This window comes from Phyllopteryx taeniolatus, chromosome 12 (genome assembly GCF_024500385.1).
Source record: "Phyllopteryx taeniolatus isolate TA_2022b chromosome 12, UOR_Ptae_1.2, whole genome shotgun sequence".
Classification (NCBI taxonomy): domain Eukaryota; kingdom Metazoa; phylum Chordata; class Actinopteri; order Syngnathiformes; family Syngnathidae; genus Phyllopteryx; species Phyllopteryx taeniolatus.
Window position 1 is genome coordinate 22192318 of NC_084513.1, and position 18077 is coordinate 22210394.

The 18077-nt window shown below is 49.3% G+C and overlaps 1 protein-coding gene across 17 annotated transcripts in view; it reads right to left on the minus strand.

Annotated features, from left to right (window-relative positions):
- dgkh (diacylglycerol kinase, eta) overlaps nt 1-18077 on the minus strand; it is a 54356-nt gene that overhangs the window by 13700 nt on the left and 22579 nt on the right. For 11 of the 17 annotated variants that reach the window (XM_061791760.1, XM_061791751.1, XM_061791750.1 and 8 more), the window contains 11 exons: nt 14139-14243; nt 12527-12659; nt 10321-10427; nt 10075-10200; nt 9843-9945; nt 7157-7319; nt 6878-6986; nt 6087-6466; nt 3707-3806; nt 3313-3637; nt 1496-1627 (listed from right to left, as the gene is read on the minus strand). In XM_061791760.1, the coding sequence (XP_061647744.1) occupies nt 1496-1627; nt 3313-3637; nt 3707-3806; nt 6087-6466; nt 6878-6986; nt 7157-7319; nt 9843-9945; nt 10075-10200; nt 10321-10427; nt 12527-12659; nt 14139-14243 (1783 nt within the window). The remainder of the gene's footprint in view (nt 1-1495; nt 1628-3312; nt 3638-3706; nt 3807-6086; nt 6467-6877; nt 6987-7156; nt 7320-9842; nt 9946-10074; nt 10201-10320; nt 10428-12526; nt 12660-14138; nt 14244-18077) is intronic. The other 6 variants (XM_061791761.1, XM_061791758.1, XM_061791754.1 and 3 more) reach the window with 2 other exon arrangements.

The following is an 18077-nucleotide window of genomic DNA, read 5'->3' on the forward strand; positions in this document are numbered from 1 at the left end:
GGAAGGAAGGAAGGAAGCAGCTGCCTGACAAACAGGAAGAACTCGGCGGCGTGAATGTGCAGGCACGTGTTGATGTTATTTCTAACTTCTCGATGCGACTCCCTTGCTCAATAAGAGAGAGACGCACGTGGCTCTCGTTATTGTTTAACGTCGTCTTCAGTGTCGCTTCCATCTTTTAGCCGTACATTTCATTTCCAATGTCCAACGCAACTAGGAGCGCGAGGCCTCATGAATATCGCACAGGCACGTCAACGCGGAGAAAGAAACAGATGGAGTTAAAAGCTCGAAACTTGACGCGTCCACGATAAGCGACAGGACGCACAATCTGCGTCAGTTTTGGGGAGGATCGAAACTCATCGCAGGCGCGCAAACGCAGTTATTTATTGAAGCCGACGCCGTGCTTAACCCTCGTTTATCGCAGGAAACCCATTTCTCATTTTCAATGGCGACCTGGAGGCAATTTAGGGTTCAGCGTCAGATTCCAACCACCGACCCCGCGCTCGACTCACCGAGCCACGGCGGGTACCCGGAATCCCCCGCGCTGTGGTTTTATCAACGACGATACGGTAGCCGTAGACAATGGTAGCCGTAAACGCGGCTCCTCCCTTTTGCTCTGTTCCTGCCGATATTGTTGTGCGGCTCGCAAACGTTTTGGGGTGCGATTTGATAGGAAGAGCAGAAAGTGCATTCGAATGGCATTCTGGCCTCGGCGACAAGCACACAGCTACCCGATAAGGAGCGGGAGGGAGCTCGCCGAAGTGATCGGACCATTTTTTGCCGTCTTGCCCGCTGACGATCGTGCTTACGTAGGTGCCGCCGCATGTGCGCCGCACGTTCGAGAGTACCTCCGCTCCGCAGAAGAAACAGAGAGGCCGCTGAGGGTCTCGATCAGTGGCCGTCAATCCAAAAACATCACGTATTCTTCTTTGTAAAGTCGCGTTTGAGGTCTGTTTTCTTTTTCCTTTCCGGTGGCCCAGAGTCCGCTTCGAAGTTTTTATTAACAGCATCGTGCAGTAACTTTCACAACGGAATTCACATACGAGACACTTTAGACAAAATAAAGTCCTGTTACCCTCTGCAGTTTAGGTAAAAAGAGCTCTCAGTCACATCTGAGGAAACTAATCCCAGTTGTGTACTGCGAATGGCATAGAATGGTTTTAAAAAGATATTTGATTTTCACAGACGCCTTGCAATTACACCACGCACCACTAGGGGTCCACAGACCCCAGTTGAAAAAAACGGCATGAGCGGTTCGCCAGCCCAAGGTTGGTTGCTATTTGGGAATTTGGTTCATAAAACCCTGACTGTGGCTTGTGTTTTCGACAAATACGGTACATTGTGTCCCCAATTGCCGCCACATTTGAAAAACTAAATCCCCCTTCCACTGAATCTGCAATAAATGAACGGATTAGGCTATCGGGACGAACATCGTATATGTTTGTGAAACACGAAAAGGCAGAGTTTTTTTTCGAGGTGTGCCATAAAACAAACGTACGGGCTAGCGCTTCCAGCTCCTTGGTGTCCTCGTCCTTTTCGCTGTCCCGGTTCTCCTCCTCGCCGTCCTTGCGGAACTCCAGCGGGGACGTCGGCTCGGACTCGTCCGTGTTGGCGTTCTGCTCGTCCACCACTGAACATGCAAAAGACGTACACGTGTGTACTGCTGCCACCACTGCGAGTACAAATTGGAAGGAGGCCGCAAATTGTATACGTTGCGGAAAATTATGGACGGACCGAAAGGAACACAAGAAGGATATTTTTTTAAATCCATTCCTAAATAATTTCAGTGACATAAAAAAAATCATAAAAACAAATAATGAATAACAAAAAAAAACCCAAAACAATCCATCCATCCATTTCCAATGCCGCTTATCCCCACACGGGTTGCGGGCGTGCCAGCTGACTCTTGGAGAGAGGCGGGGTACACCCCGAACTGGTCGCCAGCCAATCACAGGGCACATACAAACAAACAACCATTCACACTCACATTCACACCTACGGGCAATTTAGAGTTGTCAATCAACCTCGCACGCATGTTTTGGGGATGCGGGGCCGGGGATTGAACCCGGGTCCTCAGGACTGTGAGGCAGACGCTCTAACCAGGCGCCCACCGTGCCTACTCTGAAAAAAACTACATTGGAACCTTGATAAGGACCCTGATATATGGATATCGGATAAAACGGAGGGAATGTGTCCAAAAATAGTCACCTAAACTGCCGTTCCAGAATTGGCCACTGTCGTTGACCGGCGCAGGAAGAGAATGGGACCGACATATTTCCGGGTCACTGATATACAATATGACTCGATCCGACTAAAAGACGCGCCTCCTGTGCCTACGTGGCGGCCATGTTGAATGTGGGGCATCGACGTGTCGGCCGTGTCGCGATGTGTGTCTATTGTGCATAGAGAGCGGCATGGCGGCAATATTAACTCCGAGGAATACAAAACAAAAGTCTCTGAAGTCTGGAACGTGCTATTTTGTTTGTCAAGTCGTTCGCCTTTGGCAACATATTTGGAACTAGGAAGCACACTAATTCCTTGGGGCTTGTGAAAGCAAGCGCCTACGATGAGTAGTGTACGTTAACAATGTCACCATGACCACGCAGACCGGTGTGCTAACTTTGGATAAAATGGGAAACTTTCAAACACTTTCAAGCTTTTTTAAAAATGCATTTACAATAACTTTGTACTGTAGCCTACTGGGTGTTTTAGGCCATGAAAAAACCTACAAAACAATAATTTTGTGCCGTACAGTAATATGGGCGCATAAGGCCTAAAAATATGAAGAAAGAAATCATTGGATGTGACGGAGAATCGGCTCCACGGGACAACCTCCCGCCCCTTTTAGTCTGTTCAATCCAGGTTCCACTGGACTTAATTTTGGGTTGCACATGATTCAAATGTATTAAACTGACATAATTCTCCCATCATTTCCTGGAAAATAATCCAATAATATGTTAGTTTAACACACGTCGATGTACATGTTTGATTAAGTATGTGTTACGTATTTTTTTTCAGGGTCTGTGTCCATTTCTGTTCACACAACAGTGCTAGGAGGCGACAGCGGCCGAGCGGCAGGTTTTTGGCAAAGTGGGAGGGTGCATGCGTACAATTCTCCCCAAAACGCAAATGAATTCTGGTCAGATTTCAGAACATTTTGTTGAAAATTGATGACAGAAAGCATCATTGTTTTTGGGAAATATGGATGAATGAAGAACAAACCAAATGCCCTTTTTTCATCTCGGGCGAAATGGCAAGTGCTTGTGCAGCCCCGAGTGGCTATGTGCGCACGTGTGTCTTGACGGGAATCGTTACCTCTCTCGGCCTGCCGCACGATCTGCCGCAAGGCTTTTTTCAGACTGTCGGCCCTCAGCGTCAGCTGCTGGCGACTTTTCAAAGCGCCGCCGCCTTTCTCCGTCTCCTCCTCTTCCAGCTTCTCCTTCAGCTCCGTCAGGCTCTCCTCGCTGGGGGCCTCCTCGTCCGCTTTCTCCTCCTCGCCGTCCTCCGCCGCCGCCGCCGCCTCCTCCTCCTCCTCCTCTTCCTCCTCCACGATAGGAGGAGCGGCTCGGGGCGGCGGCGCCTGGCGCTCCGTGTCGAGCGCTCGGAGGAGGGAGTCCAGCTTCTCGTTCAGGATGGCACACTGGTCATGTACACGGGCACAATGTAATTGACGTGGGCGTACCGAATGCCGTGACCGTTTTCCACGCACCTTAAGAGAAATGCTGTCACAGTCCTCAGCATTCTCTGCGCTTTTTTCGTAGGCTTTCTCTACTTTGGCGACTAAATCCTTCACCGTTTCGCACAGAATCCTGAAACAGTATCAGAAATACTAACAATGAAAGAGATGTTGGTATACTAGAAAATAAAAGGCATTATACTGACATTCTGTACCAACACTGCGACTCCATCTCATATGTGCAACGCCAATTCCAATCAAGTTGGGACGTTGTGTTAAACATCAATCAAAACATCAATGATTTGCAAATCATGTACGGTCCAAAATATCATCAAAAGGTTCAGAGAATCTGGAGAAATCACTGCATGGAAGCGGCAAGGCCGAAAACCGACATTGAATGCCCGTGACCTTCGATCCCTCAGGCGGCACTGCATCAAAAACCGACATCGATGTGTAAAAGATATCGCCGCATGGGCTCAGGAACACTTCAGAAAACCAATGTCAGTCAATACAGTTCGCCGCTACATCCGTAAGTGCAACTTGAAACTCTACTATGCAAAGCAAAAGCCATTTATCAACAACACCCAGAAACGCCGCCGGCTTCTCTGGGCCCGAGCTCATCTAAGATGGACTGAAACGCATTCTGTGGTCCGACGAGTCCACATTTCAAATTGTTTTGGGAAATTGTGGACGTCGTGTCCTCCGGGCCAAAGAGGAAAAGAACCATCCGGACTGTTATGGACGCATCTGTGATGGTATGGGGTTGTGTTAGTGCCAATGGCATGGGTAACTTACACATCTGTGAAGGCACCATTCATGCTGAAAGGTACATACAGGTTTTGGAGAAACATATGCTGCCATCCAAGCGACGTCTTTTTCATGGAGGCCGCTGCTTATTTCAGCAAGATAATGCCAAATCACATTCTGCACGTGTTACAACAGTGTGGCTTGGAAGTAAAAGAGTGCGGGTACTAGACTGGCCTGGCAGCAGTCCAGACCTGTCTCGTATTGAAAATGCGAAGCGCATTATGAAGCGTAAAATACGACAACGGAGACCCCGGACTGTTGAACGGCTGAAGCTGTACATCGAGCGAGAATGGGAAAGAATTCCACGTACAAAGCTTCAACGATGCGCGTCCTCAGTTCCCAAACGTTTATTGAATGTTGTCAAAAGAAAAGGTGATGTGACACAGTGGGAAACGTGAGCTTGTCCTGTCCCGGCTTTTTTGGAACGTGTTGCAGCCATCAAATTCCAAGTTCAGGATTTTTTGCTAAAAACAACAAGGTTTAACAGTTTGAACATAAAATATATTGTCTTTGTAGTGTATTCAATTAAACATGATTTGCAAATCATTGTGTTGTGTTTTTATTGATGTTTAACACAACGTCCCGACTTCATTGGAATTGGGCTTGTATTTCAAACCAAGAGCGACAAAGCTTTAGAATCCATCAGGAACGGATCATCTTTTCTTGTGTGCTCATTATGGTCTGGCTTTTGGAAGAAAGCTTGAGTCAAAGTCATTCTTTCGTGGACTGGAATCGGATCGGGACCCAGCAAGGCCTGCTGCCAATGGCTAAAAAAGGTTTGATTTTGAATAATTGGCTGTATTCATAGATTAAACTGTAAGTATACAAGAAATTACGATGCCAAAAATGTTGAATATTATTTCAAACTCATCTTACAACATTAGCCTTAAAAGATGTGATTTTGAAAAAAGTCTCTCTCGTCACTAAGTTGGGACGTATCACTTCGACATTGTCCAAACAAATCGTCTACTTTTCGATCAGAAAGGGCTTTGGCGCCATCTTGTGGCATTTTAGAATGGGTACAAGAACTGCAAGTAGCAGAGCTTTCCAGCAAATCATTATGGATAGGTTCCATCCATCCATCCATCCATCCATCCATCCATTTTCTGTAGCGCTTCTCCTCACGCGGGTCGCGGGAGCAAATCCCAGTTATCTTCGGGCGAGAGGCGGGGTACACCCCGAACTGGTCGCCAGGGCACACAGAAACAAACAACCATTCGCGCACACATTCACACCTACGGGCAATTTAGAGTCTCCAATTCACGCGTGTTTTTGGGGATGTGGGAGGAAACCGGAATGGCCGGAGAAAAGCCACGCAGGCACGGGGAGAACATGCAAAGTCCACACAGGCGGGGCCGGGGATTGAACCCGCAACCTCACGACTGTGAGGCAGTAAAAAGAAAAGAAAAAAGGCAAATAAATACATTCATGAGTAGTCAACCGTGGATCTGTGATGGCGTCCATTTTGATTTAAAAGTCGTCCAGATTGCTCGTCAGTATGAACCTTCAATTCCAAAAGTTCTCAAAAATCAATGTTTCAAAGTTTGGTTGAAAAGCCTGCTAAAAAGGACAGTTGTTTTAGCTTACGATGAACGGGCTCGCTTACTTGGCGGAGGAGATGACCACAGAGTGCTGCTCCGACTTGAGGATCTTGGTGAGATGAGCCGCCACAGAATCTTCGTAAGCCGAAATGTCAAACTGGAGCCAACGTACACGGTCATTAGAAGGCCAAAACGAGGACACCCGCGCCACGGCGCGCCCTACCTGCCGGCCGTCGGAGGCGTCGGGCGCGTCGGGGCGGCCGCGCTCGGGCGGGATCTTGATCTCGTAGGTCATGATGCTCCAGCGGTCCAGCATCTTGGTGCTGGCGCGCTCCAACTTCTCCAGGGTCTGCGGCAGCTGCGTGTCGTCGTCGCACGACGGGCCCCAGCCCAGCACGCGCGCCAGGTCGTTGCCCGTACCCAGCGGCAGCACCCCCAGCTGGCACTGGGAGGAAATGCCAGCGGCATTGCAAACGGTTTGGCTCATTTTGGGGCGCTAAAGCTGCTGCGAGTATTTGACACCTAAGCCAAATGTTTGCCATCGCCTGCAGACGCCACAAGATGGCAACAAAACACTTTTTCACGATATTTGGAGCCCAAAAAAACCAAAAGCTTTCATTCACTAAATATGATCGCCAGCAGATTTGACCCATTTCTTATATTTGCCAATATACCGTTGATAATCATGAAAACTGAAATCTGGAGACATCCTTGACTCTGGGGGGCGGGGCAAGACTTTGATTTGGTCAGACGGTCACCCGAGAGACGGCTCACGTGCTGCTGTTGGTGTTCGGCTTCCACCCGACGGCACGACGGGAGGCGCGCATTTGCAATGTGACGACGATTCTGCGCTCACCTGCTTGTGCAGGTTGAGTTTGTCGATCTCCGACAGCACCCAGCCCACGCTGCCGTCGCCGCCGCACACCAGGATTCGGAAGTTGTCAAACTTCTGGAACAGGCGGAGACTGACCACACGTACAATGCGTGCAGGTGATCAGAAATATCATTCCAAATTCTTCCAAAAGCGTTTCGGTGTCGAGACGGTGTACCGCGTACGCATTAGGTACGCCGGCACGAACAAACGACATCCGATACAAGAGACGTACGAAGCTTTGTGGTTTTGGCGGGCGCTCACCCGAGGTGCGGGCCGCCGTTGACCAGGTCGAAGACTTGCGCCGGGTTGAGCAGCTGCTTGAAGCGCCGCAGGAACTTGACTCCTTGGTTGTCGCCGCTTTTGGAGTTGACGAAGACCAGGAGGGGACTGGCGCAGGACGGGGGGCAGGTGGCCTTCCAGAAGCCTGGACGTTCAAAGGACAGAACGCCGCAGCCGTGGTTACGTTGATTTGCTCGCGCGGGTAACGGCGCGGCACGGTGGATGATTTGCCACACGCTTTGGTGCAAACACAGAACGACTTGTTTCTCTCTCGATTTTGCCTTTTGTCGTGTACTGGATAAGAATATATCTTTATTTGTTATTTCAAAACAACTTTCCGATGGCAAACTGCCTCTTACTCAGTAGTATCAAATACACGTATTTGCTCACCTGCCTCGGCACCGCGTTGAAGGTGTCCCGCCGTCTTGCAAAGTCGAGCTTTCGAGCTTTCAATTACCGCAAGGCTGCCTGCCCATTAGCAGTAGTTTGCTTTTTTGAACGCGTTGATCGGGAAACGATGGGAGACCGTTCGATTTTATGGACGGTGGAAAAAACCGAATCCACAGCTTATCTGGATGCTGATTTCTTTTTTTCTTTTGTATGCACAAAATGTCCTTTTTGTCTCTTTCAATTTGTTGAGTAGAAAAACAACTTAAAAGGCTCAATAGTTTGTTGAAGTTTGTATTTGGATTTGTTGCTGTATATCTATTGCTTGTAGCACGACGTAAGAGCAGGGATCCCCAACATGGCGCCCGCATGGGTAGCCAGCTAAAAATAGCTCACCACTGATGGAAGAGTGACGAAGGATGAATATTTCTTTGTTTGTTTATTTATACTGAAGGTGGAACATGTTTATTCTGTATTTTGTTGAAAAATAAAATAGATTGCGTGGACTGGAAAGAATCGCTTTTAGAGCTGGAATGTTTTTGCCGCAGGTTGTCGTACTGTGGGAATGTGAACGCTCGTCACACACGAAGCTCGCTGCAGGAAATCAAAACGTGATTGAGGGACGTCGGATATGGTTTTTAGGCTGTTATGAAAATTGTGTTCATCATATGCGATGACGTCATGGATTATGGAAAGACGCAAGTACAGCGGACCACCGCTACTGGCGGGGGATCGGGACCGCGCCGGACTGCCAATGGCGGAAATACGCTGATGAAAAGTCAACCTTTTCAAATATTCTTTTTAAACCCAAAACGTTCTTGAATAACCGGGAATAAACAGCCACAAAAGCTTTTCAGGCTCGGTGAAAAAAACCAAAATGGAAGAAAGGCGCCAGTATGCAGGGGTCCGCCGCGTATGGCTTTGTACATACAGCTCGTTGTATGGCGTCTGTATTTCTTTGGGGTTGCTTTGTTTTGTGGCCGCTGTCTGCAGCCAGCTTGGCAATCTGTTCTCAATTGCCCGCGTAAATAACCCTTCTCAATTCTCTAGACACCCGTCGGGTCCGCCAAGCGTTAGATCGGGATGCTCGAATGTAATGTCTGTCAGCGCTTGAATTGCTCAGACTGAAACGAATGCACAGAAGCCGCCGCTTGTGCTCGCCGTTTACCTTTGTGCTCAAACCGCGCAATCGGCACGCGCACACGCGGCATCGACGCGGACGCCATCCACGAGCGCGTCCGCCATCCCTCATATTTTGACGTCCACTATAATGCTGCTTTGGCATCACTTCACTCTCTTTCTCTCCAGGAAGGACGGAGGATCGGAGGTGGGGCGGAGAAAGAAGGTGGGGAGAGGGGGCGCTCACGATGCCGCAGCACCGCCGGCCGACATCCCAGAATGCGAGGAGGGATTCCGAGTGACTCGCCCTCTTCCAGCTTTCCACTTCTCCTCCTTCCCCTTTGAAAGGATTCCCCATCTGCCGCATCTCTGCCGTCATCGAGCAATTCGCCGTTGCGGCCTTTTGACACACGTGCGTGTGCGTGTGTGTGTGTGTGTGTGTGTTGGACACTAATTGAATCAAACTCTGACTCGGTGGTAATTCCCAGTGAGTTTCACGCAAGCTCTCTTTTGGATATACGCACACACACGCATGTGTTGAGAGCGTTGTTTGGACACACACGTATTGTACGGGCGTGACGCTCGCCGCGCGCAGTGAAGCGCTTCGCCCTCTCCCGAATCCATTTGAGTTTTTGTCAGCTTGTGTGCGCACGTCTATTTTTAGCCTCGCCTCAATGCCAGCGAGGGTAACTTTAAGCTGCGAAACACTAAAGTTGAAACAAAGTCAAACGGGAAAAAACCGTTTGCGACCCGAAGGCCGTCTTGGAACGGCAACGTCGCTCTGATGACGAACGACATCCGAGGGAGCTTTGATTTGGATTTTCCTTTTTGGCTCATTTCAACCCGTCTGACTTAAGGATGAAAATATTTACAGTTTACTCATAAACAATAAGACTTGGAATTACGGCCGATAGCGATAGCATCGGAAGCTAACGGAATGATCTCCAAAATCCGGATGGGCGCCTCGTGCGCAAACCGCTCAGAACAGAAGTGAGCGGTTTGCGCACTTTTGGTCGCGCGGGTTGGCGCCGAGCGGCCTCGTGCATCTTATCGTGATAATATTCGCTGCTTTGACTTCGGATAGCAACAGCGTGTTGACCACCTTTTCACCGACCATCACGTGGGACCAACGTGCGCGCGCGCGTGCGTGCGTGTGGCCTACCATCCGAGTCGATGCTGTTGAGGGCCGTCGGAGGGATGATGGAGACTTTGCACTGACCGAGAGGACACTTGCGAGAGTACACGTCCATGCAGGCTGTGTGCACCTGCAAACACACTTGACATCATGAAAAGCTGCTCTCGTTCTCATCTTGTACGCGCACTCTAACGAGAATATGCGCGGAGGAGGGAACTGAAGCGCTGGCGTCGTAAGTATTTTTCTTGGCATGTCTTACCATGGCTTTGCACCAGAGGCAGCGCCAGTCCTGCAGCCGCAGCACACTGCCGCACGTCTTGTCGCACACGGCGCACTTGGCGCTGACGGGCAGGTTGCCCTCCAGCCACTGGTGAGGCATCGCAATCTATCGGTCACACGCGAACACGTTTTACGACTCGACGTTGTCACGCGCTCAGCTTCTTTGAACGAACGACTCCGCTGTCATCTTATTTCGCTTTGACGATGATCGGCGGACTTCACCCACCCCGTCCTCGTCCTCGATGATGTCCATGCCGATGGAGGCCAGCGTGGTCCATTTGCAGTTGTTGGTGGCTCGAACGGCGCAGCGTTTGTGGGCCTTGAACTTACAGACTGAAAAGTGCAACCGCAAAAAAAAGCTCACTCACGATGAAAGAATTCATTAACAATTCATTTTCACTTTCAGTATGGTTTACGTTTCAAAGTGTCTATTTCATGTACGTCGAGCTGATCAATGAGGTCAATGAGGATTCAAAATAATAAGAAGCCAGGAGGGAGAAAGCAACACATGGGGGGACACACTCACAGACCCCCTCATTAGGTACACGTGCAAAATGAAAATGTATTGAATGAAGAATATGTCGAGTGCGGTGGCACATTTCAGCAGCCACGGAGATCCAAACTGTTTACAATGATTTTTCAAAAGCTCTTTTTTCATCGAGGGTTGAGGACAATTTTGCTTGGCTGAATCCGTTTCTCTTGTCCAGCTGAGGTTTCTAGACCAAGTTGTTAACGGTTTCTTGATCAAACGTTACAAAACTCTTACCGAGAACATTTCTCTGATTTCTAGTCATTCAAATAAGTAAACACACATCAAGTAAAAAGCCGTTTGTTCTTCGACAACCTTGTTTCAAGCTCATTTTTACTGAAAGCGCAATTAGTTTCTTAGCTCACGAGTCTTATTTCAAGTGTTCGTCAGATTACTTTGGGGACAAATATTCTTTGGCGTTTTTGCAGTGTCCTCGAAATTGAATTGTGGAAATTGATCAAAGTAAGCACCTGGAAATTGAATATAATTTCATCATTGTTCAAAATTCAGGGCATGAACCTCCATTTATTTCAACCTGGAAAGCGAAAAAAGGTCAAATCAGCTCCAAAACCTTTGTCGTTGACCGATGTTATTCATATCAAACCCTTTTAATCACTCAAGTGAGATGCAGTTAAGCAAGAAATACAGAAAAAAGGGTGCATGAAGACAATGAGCAGCCCAATTCACACCACAGTCTACACCAATCATGAAACATTCATATTCATAGTATCGTGTTTCATCAACATTTCCCATGCAGACAATTATGAATGGAACACTGAACCCCCAACACACACACACACACACACACACACGCTTGTCCTTGAACGACGTGTAGACGCAAGTAAAAGACGCTGTGTTGCGCTACCCGGATGCTGCGGTCACTACGCTAGCGATTAACACGAAAAAGAACTGTAAATGTCAAATGAAAAAAAGGACACCACTTATAAGTGGTGCCCCTTTTTTGTACACAAGCCTCTGGAGTCTGGAACACGCTATTTGATCTCGTCTATGGCAACAGATTTGGAACGAGGAAGCGCACTAATTCCTCGCGGCTCACAAAAGCGATGAGTCCTGTACGTCGACGTGCTGAATGTGGATCACATGTGAAACTTTCAAAGCTTTTCAAGCTATTCTGATATTTATTTTCAATATCTTTGTACTGTGCCGGGCATTTTAGATCCCGGAAAAATGGACAAAACAAGACTTTTCGACCGCACAGGAAATATGGCCACAAAAATCGGCTGTATGGGATGGATTAAAACAACTGGAACACAGTTGTGCTCATTTCCAAATCAACATTTCCTTTAGGAAATAACGGGAATGAAATTGTTGCCGTCATCCAACTGTCTCAATGAAGAATTTTAGAGTTTGGCATACGTCTATGTACAGGGTTCCCCAAAGTGAGATTGGGGGGAACAACTTGACGTTTCGAAATGTCTTGTCAAACGTATGCGATTGATTTGACGGCTCAGAATGAGCAGACAGAATCGTTCCCGCGTCAATAACGGTTATCAGGAGACTTTTTCGATTTGTCATCACCGGTACTTTTTGGTGGCGGCGTCACGGAAAATGTCCAAAACTCTTTGGATCGAATCCTTCCGATGTGACAGCAAATCTGCGGACATCTCATTATGAAAGCCTTCACGCCAAAGTGTACGGAGCAAAATATTCCAACGAGCTCGCAGCTTGATGCGGTGCACTTGCATACCAACCATCCCAAACTGCAAACCCAATCAACACTACAATCTTCACTAACTAGCGATGCTGAGCCAATGCAGAAAGTCCTCCGCGAGCGCTTCTCACTGGTTTGTGCAAAGTGTCAGGTTGCTATTGTCCACATAAACCTTTAGTCAGGCCATCGCCATGAAACCGCGTGTGCGCGTGTTGCTACGCGTTTACGTACCTTCGCAGGAGAGGCCGTGAGACGTGACCCCCGACAAGCTATCTTTGCAGACGTTGCAAAAGGTGGGCCGTGCGTGCGAGCAGGCGTACCAGTTGTGCATCCCTGAGAAATGTTCCACATTAAACTGAGCCGTCTGGCAAAGGAGAGGTTACAATAGGTTGGCGGCACCGGGATAGCGGGTACAAACAAACACAAGGCAAGCACAGTACACATCATTGTCCTGGCCGTTCGACGTTGACGACGGGCATCCGTGGGAAAAATGAACTCATCATTAAGAATTTGGTATTTGGCCTAACTCGGGAATTGTGGATTTCATGGCACGGTCCCAAGCGGCAGAGATGCTGCAACTACATTGCTGTGTAAAATAAAAGACCAACCACGTCAGCTGCTCAAAATCGTATTGCTACATTCGAATGATTCACATACGGAATCGTGGCAAAACTGTGGCTTTTGAAAAGGATTACGTATATATATATATATATATATATATATATATGTTGCTATCCAACCATCCATCCATTTTCTGTCGCGCTTCTCCTCACGCGGGTCGCGGGCGTGCCGGAGCCCATCCCAGCCGTCATCGGGCAGGAGGCGGGGTACGCCCCCAACTGGTCGCCAGCCAATCGCAGGGCACATACAAACAAACAACCAGTCGCACTCACAGTCACACCTACGGGCAATTTAGAGTATTTCAATGAACCTACCCTGCACGCATGTTTTTAGGATGTGGGAGGAAAGCGGAGCGCCCGGAGAAAAGCCACGCGGGCACGGGGAGAACATGCAAACTCCGCACTGGCGGGGCCGGGGATTGAACCCGGGTCCTCAGAACTGGGAGGCAGACGCTCTAACCGGTCGCCCACCGTGCCGCTCTATAAATTCATATATTGTAAAAACGACAAACTGACAATTCACTGCAAATCTCCCCAACGCCATGGAACGCATGAAATTGCTCATCCTGGTCCCAAAACGGTTTTTTGAAGTGTTTAAAAAATGTTTTGAGGAAATTTCCCATCATCGGTGGATGAGTGTTCCTAAGCTAGTCGACGATTCAACGATGCAACAAAATGGACACGTGTTTGGCAAAAGCGGCCCCTGATGGGCAGCGAACGTGGGCGCGTGCAATCCGATTTTGTTCGCGCTCGAAACTTGCGTCGACGCACACGGGCGCAAGCCGCCGCTGCGGGCGTCCGCTTGAGCGTGTGCGCTGCCGCGGCGCGTGTACGCACGTGTGTACCCCCTGTGCGAGCTCTGGGGGTGCAGCTGCATTGCGGTGCAGAAAACAGAGTGGGGGGTGGGGGGCCGGGGGGCTTATATAAGAGTTCCCTCAGAAATCGGAGGCGCTTCGGCATGCGACGCTGCATTCCGGCACGTTTATTATTTCAAGTCGAGAAAGGGCCCCACAACAACATTGAAGATGAAAAGTTCTTGTGAGTTGTCCAAAACGTCTTATGATAGTCAACACGTGCGTTTACATCTTTGCCCGCCCCCCACCCCCCCCGACCCCCCCTCCCCTCTCACGTATCACTACAAGATCGGACTGTAGCCATCACATCAAGTCTCCCTTTTGTCAACAGCCTAAATGAAAACCTTCTCCGCGGATGCATGTTCTTACCTCGTAATGCTCTCTGGACTGGACGGACTTGAGCGAGCTGATCCAGTCCTCCATCTCTTTGCGGTTCTCAGCGCAGAGGATGAGCCTACGGAAAGGGGTGATCACCTGGAAGGGAGGAAGAGGAGGAGGACGATGAGGAGGAGCAGACGGACGCTTCCCGCTGCGCCGCTGCGACTGAGAGCCTCCGTCTTGAAGGCAGAAAAAGATGCGGCGGCCCCGCCTCCCTCTAAGCAGCCCACCTGACTCAACATCTCTCTCGCTCCCTCATTAATGCTCGCTCGCTCGCTCATCCCCGAAGCCCCCTCCCGGTTCCCTCTTCGGCTCACAGCTTGCAGCCACCCCACACGTGTTTCCACAGCCTCTCGGCTCTCCGTCGCTCCCTCATCGCGTCGCACCGTGACTTCGCCATGTCACTCTGTCTTGATAAAACCAAAACATTTGCACAAACGCACAAAACAAAGTTGGCGAACTCGGGCCGTTTCTTACCTTTACCTTTTGACCATAAATGTCATAACTCATCTCCAAACGGAAGGAAATACCATTTTGCCAATGTATTCAAGCGGTTAGCACGCAAGTAGACTTCGAAAGGAAGAAATCCAAGAGAAGATCACCAAACAAAACCTTGACTTGACATTTGGGTTGAAGTTGGCTACAATGGAAGCGGACAGCTTTGAGATTTTCTGGTGCCTTCCACTTCACAAGTGATGAAAGCACAACGGGGGTGTTGCTGTCGCGCGCGACAAACTACACTTTCTTTCCATCCATCAATTCTCAACAGCGCTTCTCCCGGGTTCTCGGGTCCTCGGGGCGCCGGAGCCTACCCCGGCCGACTTCGGGCGAAAGGCGGACTACGCCCCGAACCGGTCGCCGGTCGGTCGCAGGGCACACACAGACACGGACAACCGGTTGCTCGCACTCGCATTCACGCCGTCGCCGAGTGGGAAGTGAACCCGTGCCGCCTGCACCCAAGGCGGGCCGATGCACCGGCGCACCTGATGACCACTCTTCAATGCACATTTGGCAAACATGAAGGAGGAGATTCAGTTTGGGGTCCCTGTGGAACGTGAACACAACCGCTTGGATTTCGAACTCTATCCGGGGTTAACACTCTGTCGCTCCGTCCTTCAACTGCCGAGACCCCGAGCGGACCGTCCGCCGACACGGCTGCGGTGTCCTCGAGCGAGACGCCGATACCCCGAAATGCTCCCCGGGCGCTCCGGCGCTTTCCGCTAACATGCGTATGTGTTCGCTGTGTGTTCGGTTAAAAGCCGAGCACAAATGTCGTGTGCGTGACAAGAAAAGGTGATTCTTCTTCGTCTTCTATATTAGAATTTGCAGCCTTCTGTTCATGGCAAGGACTTCAAAAAGGAACACTATTGACTTTGAATGTCACCCAATACAGGCTAACTCCAGATGCCGTTGAATCACCGTTTGCCAACCGCGCTACAACCGAATGTGGCCGATTAGGTGTCGATGAATAGAAAGAGAATTGCCATCATCGTGGCTGCGATCTGTCCCAGGAGGCCTGATCGATATCCGCTTACATCGGAAAACAACCTGTGTGTGCGCTTTTACGTGCGTGTCTGATCATTTCCCTTTAATTGCCCATTTCTTGTTTGGTCCAAGTTTCATCTGAATCTTCTTTGAAACAAGAATATCGAGTGAAACCTGGATCTGGATGATCGTATGAAAAGCGTCTGCCGAAAACATCTTCATCACGTTCCCTTTTACACTCCAAAAAAGGATTTTTGGTCCTGGTAAACATGAAGTATTTTTAGAAATAAACTGTATTTGAAAGCGATCAAACAAACTTTATGATGTACGCACTTAAGTGGGAATCTTGCATGAGACTTACCGACTAAAATGACGTGGAAAAACTTCCTGTAAATAAAACAAGGTCTGTGTTTTTGGAGCGTAGTTAAGGGCCAGGTGTCCTTATTTTTGTTGTTCAAGTGTACTTTGGATATGCATGAATGATTTTCTAGGAGGAGGGTTCAACACATTTTCAGTCAGACCCAATTTACAGTGGAGTACCTCAGGGAAAATATTTGAATGCCCTTTCTTTTCTGCAAAGGTTGAACCTGCCTCTTCCCTGTAGTAAGAGCATCAAGTATAAATTGCTAAACAACGGCGATACATATCAGTGACTAACACCGCCACAAATGCTCTACTGGATCAGTGAACACAAATTCACACACACTCCAAAATCTAAAATCGACCGTAGCTGCGAAAGGGGGACACGCTGGACATTTTCCTCACGTTTTACTTCCTGTCCCAATACTTTTGTGCATATTGTGTACCGTTGTGATGCAAAAAGGCATGCGCTATGTCGCCGAATGTGCGCGTGCCCTCTATTCCCTGCCGGTGTTGGGTTGAAGTGCCGGCGATCGGTTGCCGCGGGAAACAAGAACAGCCGTTTCCCAAATTGGCTGCAGGCATCCCTCAAACGTGGAGGAGCTCCCTTGACGGCTGACCTTCACAAGCGTGCGTGTATGCGTGTGTGCGAGTGCGTGCGACAACGCGATGAGGAGCCTCATTAATATCGAGGGCGAGGCACTACACAGCGCTGTCGCACGTGCGCAAGCCTCGGGGTGCAATTAAGCGGTTTGGAGCGGATCCAATCAGAGCGAGCGAGTCAGCGAGAGGGGGCGGAGCTTCCGCGTCGAGTCTGTGATGGGGACGGAGGTTTGGAGGGTCATGAACTGCAAGGCGCTGGTCTCTGAACTGAACTGCTCTCTGTCGAGTCTTTCCATTTCGCTCTTCATTAGGTGCTCATTTACATCGATCTGATCGGCTTGACCGGTATCGGCCGATAAGCAGCGCGTTATGCTGATCGGCTTTAAGGTCATCGATCGGCTCCACGTAAGACTTTTATTCCGCGTATATTTCAATCCAAAAGCTAGTTTATTTGTAGCCTTGCCGCATGTCTTTTGACGTCGTGCTGTACATATCTGACAGCCAATAAAGTGATTTCAAACCCCAAAAAACATGGCGGCGGCGTGGGACGGACAACACGTCTGAAATCAGACGACAAATTTGCTCTTTGGTGGCACGGTGGGCGACTGGTTAGAGCGTCTGCCTCACAGTTCTGAGGACCCGGGTTCAATCCCCGTCCCCGCCTGTGTGGACTTTGCATGTTCTCCCCGTGCCTGCGTGGCTTTTCTCCGGGCACTCCGCTTTCCTCCCACATGCATGAAGACTCTAAATTGCCCGTAGGTGTGAATGTGAGTGCGAAGGGTTGTTTGTTTCTATGTGCCCTGCGATTGGCTGGCGACCAGTTCAGGGTGTACCCCGCCTCCTGCCCGAAGATAGCTGGGAAAGGCTCCGTGAGGAGGAGCGGCTCAGAAAATGGATGGACGGACGATGGCAATCAAATCTTGTCTTTTACGATCACTGGGCTTTATCTGGTCAACTCAAACATACACTGGATTCCCTCGTCACCATGGCGACGACAACAACAATGGATTGCGCCGCGTGCATTATGAGAAAAAAATGGGGGAAATGTGCGTCGGTGGTCAGCGGGGCTCGGGAGAGGACTTTAATTCAAGGGTGGCTTGAGATATGGTCACGTACGGCTCGCAAGCAGGCAACCAAACTTTACGTAGCCTAGCAAGTTAGTGCGAACACTAACGCTTGTACGTAAACATGCCATGCTCTCAAGCATAGGTGTTGAACTCAAGGCCTGGGGGTCAGATGCGGCCCGCCACATCCTTTTATGTGGCCCGTGAAAGCAAATCATGTGCGTCAACTTCCATGATTCTTGCAAAAAGCTGTACCAAAATTGTAAAAACGAGTTCGACACCCCTGCTCTAAAGTTTCAGTGTGTGTGTGTGAAGTAATTTCATTGCAGTAAAGTCATTTAATGACAGTAAGTTAGCACCCAGTATTTCTGCCACGTTGTAATGATGGTTTGACCTGACTCGAGAACACTTTTGAAGA